This window comes from Danio rerio, chromosome 12 (assembly GCF_049306965.1).
Source record: "Danio rerio strain Tuebingen ecotype United States chromosome 12, GRCz12tu, whole genome shotgun sequence".
Lineage (NCBI taxonomy): Eukaryota > Metazoa > Chordata > Actinopteri > Cypriniformes > Danionidae > Danio > Danio rerio.
Genome location: NC_133187.1, coordinates 24346508 through 24358263, shown reverse-complemented (window position 1 = coordinate 24358263; position 11756 = coordinate 24346508). Strand labels below are relative to the sequence as shown.

The window sequence follows — 11756 nt, the reverse complement described above, 5'->3', positions numbered from 1 at the left end:
CCTCAGTGATTCCACAATAATTTTTAAGTTTTATGAATCAATTATTTTGCTTGTGAATTGTTTTTAAAGACTCAAGGGTAAATTGTCAATAATATATTCAGAAAATAAAAGTGTATAAACTTTTACTCTGCCCAGAAGTCTTAAATTAGATAAACAATATAAGCCCACCTGTCTACTTCCAATTATTATAAATATTTGCCTATGTAAAAACTTTCCATTAAATAACATTCATTTAGACTAACGTTAGTGCAGTGGGAATGATAAACAGACGCATGTTGACCTGAATTAATTTTTTTTATTAATACATAATCATCTAGAGCATCTATAATACAGCATGATTAACCTTTTAATAACAACATATACACATTAATATAATAAATATCACATTGTAGTTATCTTATTCAATGTTACACGAATTAACAGACAACACTTTATATAGAAATATATACATACCAACATTATGCAATTTATATTTCATGAAATATTTGTGTCATAACACATACTGTTATTCATATACATGAAAGCAGACAAGCTGAGATGCATGTATATAATTATAGATCGACATAAAATATACATATAAATATTCTAAATTGGAAATATTAATATGGCAATCATGTTGAAAGAGTGTTTCATTTGTTATTTTTAATAATAGCCTTTATTAAGCGGGTCCAGCCCACAATGGTGTTCAATCCTCTAAATGGAAAGGCTGCTATTATTTCTTTTGGATTTAATTGATTCCAATGAATTATTTATTAAGGTGTAAATGTTCAAATGAGTGAAAGTGCAGAGTGAAAGATAAACTTTTAAACCTGCCATGCTATTAAAAGTGGCTATGCTCTTTAGGAGACCATAAGGTCATAAGGGTCCTGCCATCCATGAGAGAAAAGAAAGGGTACAGCTTTTCGCGAAAGTGTCCAGTGAAAGTGTAAATGTGTGATTTGTTGTCGGCATTGTAGAAAGAGATCTGTCCCTCCTCATAGTCAATGTATATTCCCATTCTCCGGGGCACCAGCTCCTGTGGCAGGGGGGTTTCAGGATTGGTGCAGGCGAAGAACTGTCTTGTGCTCCGCCACAGGACCCAATAACCACTTGATGGGTTCATCGGGAAGCGGCCGTGCCTCTTTGAGGAGGCAGTAGTCACTCCTACTCTCCAATAACCATTATTTGCAAACTCCACTTCCCAGTAATGGCGGCCGCTCATGTAGCCTTCCCAACCTAGCACGCAGGGCAAACTATCAAAGCGCTGAGAGCTGTAAGGCAGATTGGCCTCTATTAGACCCTCCTGAATCTTCTTGTGGTCTTCAGAAACATAAAGCCAAGGGTTGTTGGTCATGGGATCAAGACTTACATCAGCTGTTTAAGAAAAAGACATGAAGGTTTTAGGATTCACAATTTTTGTTAATGCTGTAATGAAGAGTTTTTTTGTGTTTGTTTTGTTGCGGTGGGTCATGATATATGACTTTAACTTACCTCCTGCACTGACAATCCAGCTCCACACTGTGAAAAATAAGAGAAAATAATCTTAAGTTTTGAGTTTAGATACAAGATCTTACTGCCTAATTGATTTATTAAGAATGTTAGTGAACTGTTACCCAGCAAACAATTTTGCGTTTAATAGACATCTGATAGACATCTAAATGTAGACAGCTTGGCTAAAACAAGGCTAAATTTGTGCTGTCAGTGAAAATCTAAGGCATCTAAGAATAGCCCGAAACTACACTAGTCGTCAAATAGAGAGATTAGTCAGACTTTACCAATAGTATCTGGATGCAGCCTTTATGATGCAGGCTGAGATTGCACGCAATGCACTCAATGGAGTAAGTGACGTCACTGTGAGGGGTAGGGTTAGGGGTGGTGTTAGGTGAATGCATTAAAAAGCATTGGATGCAGCTCAGATTGCACTGCACCAGGTCTGCATCCAAATCCCTCTTGACCTTACATGTATAGTCATTCATTTCTGTTAATTTGATGACTAGTGTAGTTTTGGCGTATTCTTAGACGTCTATTAGATTTTCACTGACAGCCCAAATTTAGCCTTGTTTTATCCAAGACGACTATGTTTAGACGTGTATTAGACATCTTTTAAAAACAAAAAATGCTTGCTGGGTAGAAACCATTTAGCGAACGGATGGCTAATTGGAGTAAACTGGTATGGTCTCGTTTGTATGCTCTGTTCATTAGCATAAGCACAAAGTCAAACACACAGCCTTTCGCAGTATATTTATTTGATCGTGAGTTGCATAAACAATATGATAATGATAATGTTTGAAAGCATGCATTTAACGTATGTGCAGTATACCCATGCACTTTACAGGCCTGCAGCCAGCCTGGTGAACGGGGCGGTTCTTTTTTCTCAAAAAGTGGACCTTTTTTGCAGTTATTTTGCAGTCATATTCTATTTAGGTATGAGGTTTAAATACTGCATTTTAAGCACTATATTTAGCTGGATTAGCTTGTTGGTGGTTTCAATGTACCAAAATATTTCCTAAAGATTAAGAATAAAGAAATGTATGCAATTTGTGCAAATGTATCACATCATATATCATTAGAAAAAAAAATAGGAATCTGTTAAATTTTGAATAAAAACTGTTGCCTGTTGTCATTTATTTATTTATTAGGCAAATAACAAGCTGGCCAGCACATTTAATTTTCCACATTCAGAATTTGACCATTTGAATAATAAAAAAATTAAACATAATAATAATAAAAGAGCTTCATGATTTATTCTAGCCTCTCTTGTAAAAAAGTAAATTTGATTGTAAATTCATAGATAACAACAATATCTTAAGATTTAGAAATAAAGTTACTTTAAAATGTTTTCTCTATTTAAAAACAAAACAGTGGTGAAAGATTACTTCACTTAGGCTACATGTGATTATATGTTTTCTTGCACAGCTGGATGATGGACACATAAAAAAATAATAGTTTGCATCAAACAAAACTGATTAGCTTAAGTCACACCAAGCTCCTAAAGCCTTTTTTTGTGTTTTTTTTTACAATTTATGATGGTGTAGCAGTCAAAATAGGACAAATGAGGTCATGAATGGGAAAAATTCAAGACCTTTGTCATTGAGGGGTGGGTCTTTCGAATCATCCGGTTCCCCCCTGGATACGAGCCTGCTTTATAGGGTTTTTGTACAAAATTTGTCCACAAGGTATTTACTGTACACTGAACCAGGTCATTATTACTTAAACGGCAAATACAAAAGATTCTTCTGTTGAAGGGTATGTGCACTAGAGGATTCATTTAAGTTTAATTTAAATTTAAGATTAAAATATAAGTTTAATGTCCATGAATCCACAACTTTAAAAATACTCTATTTTAAAAGTAGTGCTGTGTATTCGACAGTCTTTATACTAACATTCAACATAGTGACACAGCAGTGCTTTGTTAAATATCTCAAATGCGCACAGCGGTTATAGCTGAAAAAATAGTTACCTGAATTAGGGATGTATCGTGATATTCCTTTAAAAAAAGAAAGAGAACCAAGAAGTTACAAAGAGCTACAAATAATCTTAACGTTACTGGTATACTCATATGTCAAGCTTAAAATATTTGAGGTCAGATTTCAGATCCCTTACCAGCTTTCCAGGTGCGCTGCTTAGCAGAAAGCCAAAGATGAGGAACCATGCCCTAAAACAAATAAGACATTTTAGTAGAGTTATCTTATGCAGTACTTTGTACGTCTAATACTGCATATGCTAGGGTTAAAATGACACGATATAGTTTTTCACAGGGGTGTCCAAACTCAGTCCTGCTAGGAAGCTTCTAGTATATGTAGTAAGAGCTTGATTAGCTGGTACAGGTGTGTTTGATTAGGATTGGAGCTAAACTCTCCAGGACACTGGCCCTCCAGGACCGAGTTTGGACACCCTTGGTCTATGATGATGTATTTACATACATCCTAAAATGAAAATGTATTAATGTCTCACACTCAAGTGGTTCCAAACCTTTATGAATTTCTAAATGCTGTTAAACACAAAAAAAAAACTGTAACTGTCAACTTCCATGATAAGAAAAAAACAAACACTATGAAAGTCAATGGGTACAGATTTCTTCAAAATATCCCCTTTTAAGTTGAACAGAAGGAATAAACTCATAACGTTTGAAACAAGCGAAGGGTGAATGATTGAAAACAGAATTTTCATTTTTGGGTGAACCAACCCTTTGTGGATGTGTGAATAAAACAACTAAACCTGTCACCAAAAAATTCTCACATTAATTTATCATATAAATACATTTGTATAGGATGCCTGTTTGTCATTGGTTGTACAGCACCTAATCAATGTCTTTAAAATGCAAATGGTCAAACTTATGTAACACGTTGCAATATCTGGCCAATGTACAGCAAAGCAAAGATGCTCGCTTGAACTTCGCACTTTAAACAACCTAAATTCATTTTTCCATCCATAAATTTATCAGCTCTATCTTGTCTCCGAAGCAGTTTAGTCAATTTAATTTTACAGCCTCACACTTTATCCTGATAAGAAAATATATTGCATATCCTATTACAGTTATGAGACAACGGTTTATTCGTAAATTACTAGTACTGTTTGACTTAATAATTCAACATTTACACAGTAAAGATGGCACAGTAGATGTGAGATTTACACAGACTGCATGTAATGCTGCTCAAAGATCGAATGAGTACATTTACACTACAATTATTATGAGAATTATGTCTTTTGACTGAGTTTTGTGCAGGCAAAGAGCAGCCTTGACCTGATTTTGTTACATAAAGTGCTGGAATATGGTCAGAATATGGGGGGCAGATTTACACCACAAATGTTGCACAGATGTGTTTCTAATGTAATCTTTATACAAAGACAAGTGCAATTTGTAATTTTTTCCTAAAGGTGGCAATGTCTGCTACACAATAATGAAGTGATGTTTCCCTCAGATTTACCAGAAGCATACGACTAACTGAATGATATAATCAGAAACAAATTTAAATGGCTAGAAAATGTTGAGCAGAACCGTTTTTTTTTTTTACACAGTAATAATAGAGCAGTAAAGACATTTTTAGCCATCTCACCTTGCTCTCTTCTTTCAGCAGACTCCATGTGATGAACTCCAGCAGTGGCATGAGGGTAGCCAGTCTCTTTTTCCTCAGTCCCAGCAGACGCAACATCTGCGCCAGTTCATCTCCCGGCATACCGCAGCTCTGCATTTAAACATAACATGTTTTACAACAATTCTGATCATTATTCCCTTTATGCCAGTGATAAAAGGTTTTTGTATTGTATTGTAAAATTAGAAAGTTTGTATTGTATAATCAAATGTTGTTTCACAAGTAGACAGTGAAGCATTGTTACTTCAGTGCTGTTCTTAAGTAGAAATCTGTACTTAAGAGTATTTTTATTTTAGAAAACTTTTGATTTCACTTACATTCCAGAAAAATAAAATATTGTTCTTTTTTAGTCCATTACTTTTCCTAAATGAAGCTGAGTTCTATGTGATTCTGAAGAGAAGAATCATCAGGGAGAGGATCCTGTTGTTTGATTCATGAAAAAAATGATTTTTGTGAGTTTGAACTGATCTGATCACATCTATTCTAGAGTCAACAACTTACTGATTCAAATAACCGATTTGGAGTGAGTCTCCTGTAAACGGCTTACTGATTCAAATGATCCATTTAGAGTGAGAGTCCAGTAAATGATTCACTGCATTTACAAATGAATCTGACTAGGTTAGGATTACTATAGGTATAATTTTATTTTATTTTGCCTTTTCTAATAATTGTTAAAAAAATAAAATACATTTTTGCATTCTGCATAATGTTCTGTATTTGCAAATAAACATATTTTAAAAAAAACTAACATGGTCACGCATGTTTTCCGCTGCTGTAGCACATAATAGATATAAAATTAGTATGATCTTCTTATGTTAACACTTTTTATTCATGGTACGTCTTTTTTTTAGGCCTATTGTATCATGTTTATACTTGACAGAAGACATTTACACACCTTTTTATTTAATAGTTTTTGTAAGATACTAGTGATCATGATATGTTATTGTCACTTAATTCATGACTAGGCAACTTTTATAAAATAATAAAATTCTCTAGCTAAATAAACATTCATCAATAAGTGCTTTTAATGCTTAAGTACACTAAAAATCAAGCTCGTATGTACTTTGAATCTATAGTACAATTGAAAAGTAGGACTTTTACTGGAGTAATATTTTATTATACCTGCACTTGTAGGGGATCTATATCTGATTTCGGATACTTAGAAAGATGAGCTAATTGGAGGAAATAACAAGAATGGACTTGGACCACATAATGTGTAAGTGGCAACAGATAAGACTCATCTTCTCACCTCTGACACACTCTGTATCTCTTTGGCCCATTCTGTGATCCTCTCCTGCACCTCATCACCCTCACTTTTATCAAGCTTAGTTTTGTCATCTTCTTCCTCCAGATCAATCCTTTCCTTCAACCATGGCTGCTTTTTGGATAGCTAAAGTTCAAACAGAGCAGTTTGATTAAGTCATTACTGAATATAACCGCTCAAATGAAATTGAACTGTATAGTGCATTGCACAACAGTTCAGTATGGTTGACACATCTTTTTTTATTGCAGTTTCACCTTGTCTACACTTTGAAGTTCATTGGCCCACTGAAGAATAAGCTTGCGACTCTCTTCAAGACTGCGTTCAGTTCTGGAGTCTGTTTTTGTTGGTCTGCTGCTTCCTTCACCGGGATCATCCTCATTCTGAAAATCACACACATACATATTTTTTATTTAGCATATGTATAGGTTGTAAATATTCCACATGGGCTGAAGAGAAATTGTGTCATTTTGCTGTATGTAGCAAATTAAACTATAATTAGGGTATAAAGCATATTAAATGCAGGTAAAAAGTTTCCTTTGATGTTCTAAATTGTGAAAATGTAATGAAAAAGTAATGTCCTGTTATCATTCGGTGTAACATATTTATGAAAAATAAAAAACATAATTTTTAACTACCTTTTAAAATATTTGAAATAAAAATTATACTATATTTTCTATACTGTTAAATGATTGAAATATTATTGCAAGCGAATAGGAAAAATCTATTATTAGGCTACTGCTACTTAAGAGTACATGGGTATTTCTCCTATTTTACATTTAAAAACAGTAATAATTTAATAAATGCTAAATGTAATTTACTTATGTTTACATTAATAAAAAATGTATGTCATATATAAAATGCATACTTACAATAAAAAATTGCTATTTATTTAAGTTTTTTTTTTTGCATTTTGAAAAGGGTAAATATAGACAAAATAATGTTTTAATGTCATCAGTTTTTTTTATTATACAGGTGAAGTCAGAATTTGTCATTTTTATTATAATAATCATCCATAAAAAGCAATATTTATATATTTATATAAGCAACCTACCCGGTGTATGGAGACAGATGCAGAATTACTAGGTTATTTACATAAGTGTTATCAGTGAACCTGGCTCATATAAACTAATCAACTGGCATCATACACCTTTCACATGGCAACGCTTATCGTATGATATCAGCTATAAAAAACTGAGTTTGCACGCAAAGAGAGGTCTGCCAAGACATTATTACTTGGGCTGATAAAAAACTTCATGCACTAAAGTAAAACTTGGCTTTCTAGCACAGTACAAGCTAGCATTTTACAGTAAAACGAACCCATACGCTCAAGTGCCATCACAGTGTAATGCTGTATCCTATAATCATAAGTTTATGGTTTACATTTTATTTGTAATACATTTGATTTTAGAATTAATTACTTAGCAAGTTTATTTTAGTTTCCCAGTTAAATGCATGTGCATAAAATGAAATGCATAATAATTGCATGCAATACCACTGGGATTAACTATTAATTAAACAAATAATGAATAAATATTTCTCCATATTCTAATATACAATTACTATTAATAATGTTTATGATTCATATTATCATTAAATGATATTAATAAAAACAACTTTTGACGTTTTAATAAAATAATAATTGGCTAAATAAAATGAGATTGTTTTAAAGGCAATTTATTATTAATTCATGTTAACTAACATGGAAAAATTGTGTTATCAATGAAAACTTAAAGTAAAATAGTATTACTTGCTATTTGTGTAACACTTTAAATAAACGCATTAAATAACATGAACAAATAAATAATAAACATATTGGTACTGTGTGAATCTAAGGTATGCATTATGTTAGCTAATAAACAGCTGTTCATTGTTGTTAGTTGGTTAAACTACTGATATAATATTAAAATCAAAAGAAACTACTTAACACTTGCAATATTACTAAAGACTACACAATACACTTTGACATTACCTTAGTATTTTTCAAGTAGGCCTAATGTAAAGTAACGTTTTACGCCTTGTCATTACTACCTCTTATAAAGACTCACATTCAAAATATATTTCAATTGTTGTTACTGTTATATATTTTTCATAATTTGTCATTTTAAAGGACTTTAAATAATCGATGGCCTACCTTGCAGACTTGTGCCACCTGCTGTTTCCAGCGGTTGATGAACTGAATGCACTCGTCCAAGCTGCGGAGGTCCTTAAGGCCCTGCTGACGCTGCCTTTGCTGGAAACACAATATATTCACCGGTTATTGTGCTGCTATCTCAAAATTTATACACCACAACATTAGCAGAGTTACTCGGCGTTACCTGTGAGCGAGTGGAGAAGCCGCTGTTACTCTTGTAGGGGATCGTGGGCGCGGAGCTGTGTACCTGAACCTCTTCATCCGGTAAAACCCATCGCACTGCGCCAATAGAGTTACTCTGCTGCCCCTGGTTGGAGATCTGAGGCACTTCTGCAGGACACAACAGGAACACGGGATTCTGGGTTATTTATTAGACTGTAACCTGTTTGATATCGTCTGACGATGCTTTAGCAAATAACCTAACACAGCACTTTATAATTGAGGTAGATGTACACAAAATAGAGAACATGTATAAGAATCATACTTAGAGTGTTGTCCTTCAGGATGCTCTTGTAGGGCTTCGTCTGTTCTCCTATAAGAAGGATTTTTTATTTATTAAAACAGTCTTTTTAGAGTTACACTATGTTTAAATTAATTATGAACACCTTCAGTGAAAGTTAACCCGTTAATGCATTATTGAATGTAAGACATATTATTATTAAATTTATTGGAACTAAAAATACCATAATATAAGTATATATTTTTTATAAATTGTATTATACTTATATAATACTATTATAAATAATGATTATTATTCCAGTAAAACCGACAAGATCAGACTCAAATACTGGTTGTTATAAATATTATATACTTGTATTTAAGCGGTTAACAACACAACAACAGCAATAAATTATATTTACTCATTTTCCTTCAGCTTTGTCCCTTTATTAATCAGAGGTGGCCACAGTGGAATGAACCGCCAACATCTAGCATATGTTTTACACAGTGGATGCCCTCCTAACTGCAACCAAGTACTGGGAAACACCCATAAACACTCATACACTACGGCCAATTTAGTGTATTCCATTAACTTGTACCGCATATCTTTCAACTGTGGGGGAAACTGTAGAAAACTCACACCAACATGGGGAGAACATGCAAACTCCACACAGAAATGCCAACTGACCCAGCTGGGTCTCGAACCAGCGACCTTTTTGCTGTGAGTCAATAGCACTAACCACTGAGCCACCATTTATTAATTTTCTTATCGGCTTAGTCCCTTTATTAATCTGGGGTCACCACAGCAGAATGAACCACCAACTTATCCAGCACGTTTTACGCAGTGGATGCCCTTCCAGCTGCAATTGATCACACATGGAAACATCCATACACACTTTTCACACACAAACACCACGGACAATTTACCTTACTCAATTCACCTATAGTGCATGTCTTTGGACTGTGGGGGAAACCGGAGTACCCAAAGGAAACCCACGTGATCACGGAGAGAACATGCAAACTCCACACAATAATGCCAACTGACCCAGCTAGGATTCGAAACAGCAACCTTCTTGCTGTGAGGCAATAGTGCTAACCACTGAGCCACCATGTCGCCCATAATTCATATTACTACAATATATATTATATATTGTAATTTAAATATAGATGTAATATATATTTCCCGTACAAAATTATAAATATTGTCAAATTTTGATATTCTCAAAATAAATGCATAAAAGCATAATAAACAATATAATTCCTGTTGCTCAAATAAGATAACTTTGCTGCAATGTTGGATGTAAAAATAATCACTCATCAAAGCAACAACAATAATAATATTAATAATAAATCATAATAATACATCTTAAAATATGATATACAATTTATTAATTTAAATATTATAATTTATTTACATTCTTATAAAAATATTAAATAGCATTAAAATGTAAATAATGTAAAATATTTATTTTCTAAAATATAAAATACAATATTTAACTATTATAAATTTTCTTTTCCTGCATTTCCCTGATTTTCCAGCACAAATCTCTGCATGTAAATCCTCTGTGACTTACCCATGGTGAGGTGTTGGGGAGCAGGTGAACGCAGCTCGAGGTGTCTGCTGAGACTGAAGGCTAGCGCTCTCTCAGCCCGTGTTTTACCTCGTCTCCTGCATACTCTGAACTTTGGACCTCAGTTTTTACTGTCATGACGGTGTGAGGCGAAGGCTGAGAAAAAGCTACGTGATGAGATATGGTCTTTCCCAGCAATGATTCAGACAGTAGTCAAAATGGCATGATGCCAGGAATCAGACAGTTAATACTGTCCCATATCATGCCACATGTTCATTTACTGATTCATTGAACACTCACTTAGCGATATTGTCTGGAGTACGATGTCAGATTCTAGTATTTACCCAACCTTTATATACAAATATTTTAAATTTGTGAGCATCCATTCTCTTGATGATTTTATAGTCATCAGATATAAAATATGTATGGTTATATGACTGTTAACAGGTTATGTAACTATCCAAAAGTAAAGCTGAGGAGGATTATAAAAGCATGATTATAAATTCCAGTGAACTGAAGCGGTTGCTTACATTACATTACATAAAAATCAAGAAAAGCCAAAAGGAAGATCCTGTGTGATTTCCTTGGACTTACAGTTGAAGTCAAAATTATTAGCCCCCCTTTTAATTTTTTTTTCTTTTTTAAATATTTCCCAAATTATGTTTAACAAGGCAAGGAAATTTTCACAGTATGTCTGATTATATTTTTTTTTCTGGGGAAAGTCTTATTTGTTTTATTTTACCTGGAATAAAAGCAGTTTTAATTTTTAAAAAAACTCTTTTAAGGTCAAAATCATTAGCCTCTTTAAGCTATGTTTTTTCCATAGTCTACAGAATAAACCATGGTTACACAATAACTCGCCTAATTACCCTAACCTGCCTAGTTAACCCAATTAACCTAGTTAAGCCTTTACATGTCACTTTAAGCTGTATAGAAGTGTCCTGAAAATATCTAGTGAAATATTATTTACTGTCATCATGGCAAAGATAAAATAAATCAGTTATTAGAGATGAGTTATTAAAACTATTATGTTTAGTGATGTGTTGAAGAAATCGTCTCTCCGTTAAACAGAAATTGGGGAAAAAATAAACAGAGGGGCTAATAATTCTGACTTCAGCTGTATTTGAAATAAGTTGCTTATGACACGTAGTGTTAATCACTGGTTTGACCTTTTTGGGGACAGTGATGATTACTCACATTGCCTTAGCAACAGTTGTTGGCATGAACTTTATCCCAGTAACATAATGCTGCTTCACACCCTGAAACTCCATAGTGATGAG

The 11756-nt window shown here is 33.6% G+C and overlaps 1 protein-coding gene across 1 annotated transcript; it reads right to left on the bottom strand.

Moving 5' to 3' along the window:
- Positions 1-272: 272 nt before the first annotated feature.
- Positions 273-10991, bottom strand: si:dkey-219e21.2. The gene is made up of 11 exons (XM_021480312.3): positions 10480-10991; positions 8952-8999; positions 8652-8797; positions 8468-8566; positions 6591-6716; positions 6322-6462; positions 5037-5165; positions 3583-3634; positions 3440-3466; positions 1471-1497; positions 273-1353 (listed from the first exon to the last, which is right to left on the bottom strand). The coding sequence occupies exons 1-11, from the start codon at positions 10481-10483 to the stop codon at positions 821-823; spliced, it is 1332 nt and encodes a 443-aa protein (XP_021335987.1). The 5' UTR covers positions 10484-10991; the 3' UTR covers positions 273-820.
- Between the last annotated feature and the right edge of the window lie 765 nt (positions 10992-11756).

Excerpts from the sequence above, each read along its gene's own strand:
- si:dkey-219e21.2 (XM_021480312.3), bottom strand. Across the intron at positions 8,567-8,651 it reads GCTTCTCCACTCGCTCACAG|CAAAGGCAGCGTCAGCAGGG; the intron begins GTAACGCCGAGT and ends TTGTGTTTCCAG. Across the intron at positions 1,498-3,439 it reads ACGATACATCCCTAATTCAG|TGTGGAGCTGGATTGTCAGT; the intron begins GTAACTATTTTT and ends TATTTTTCACAG.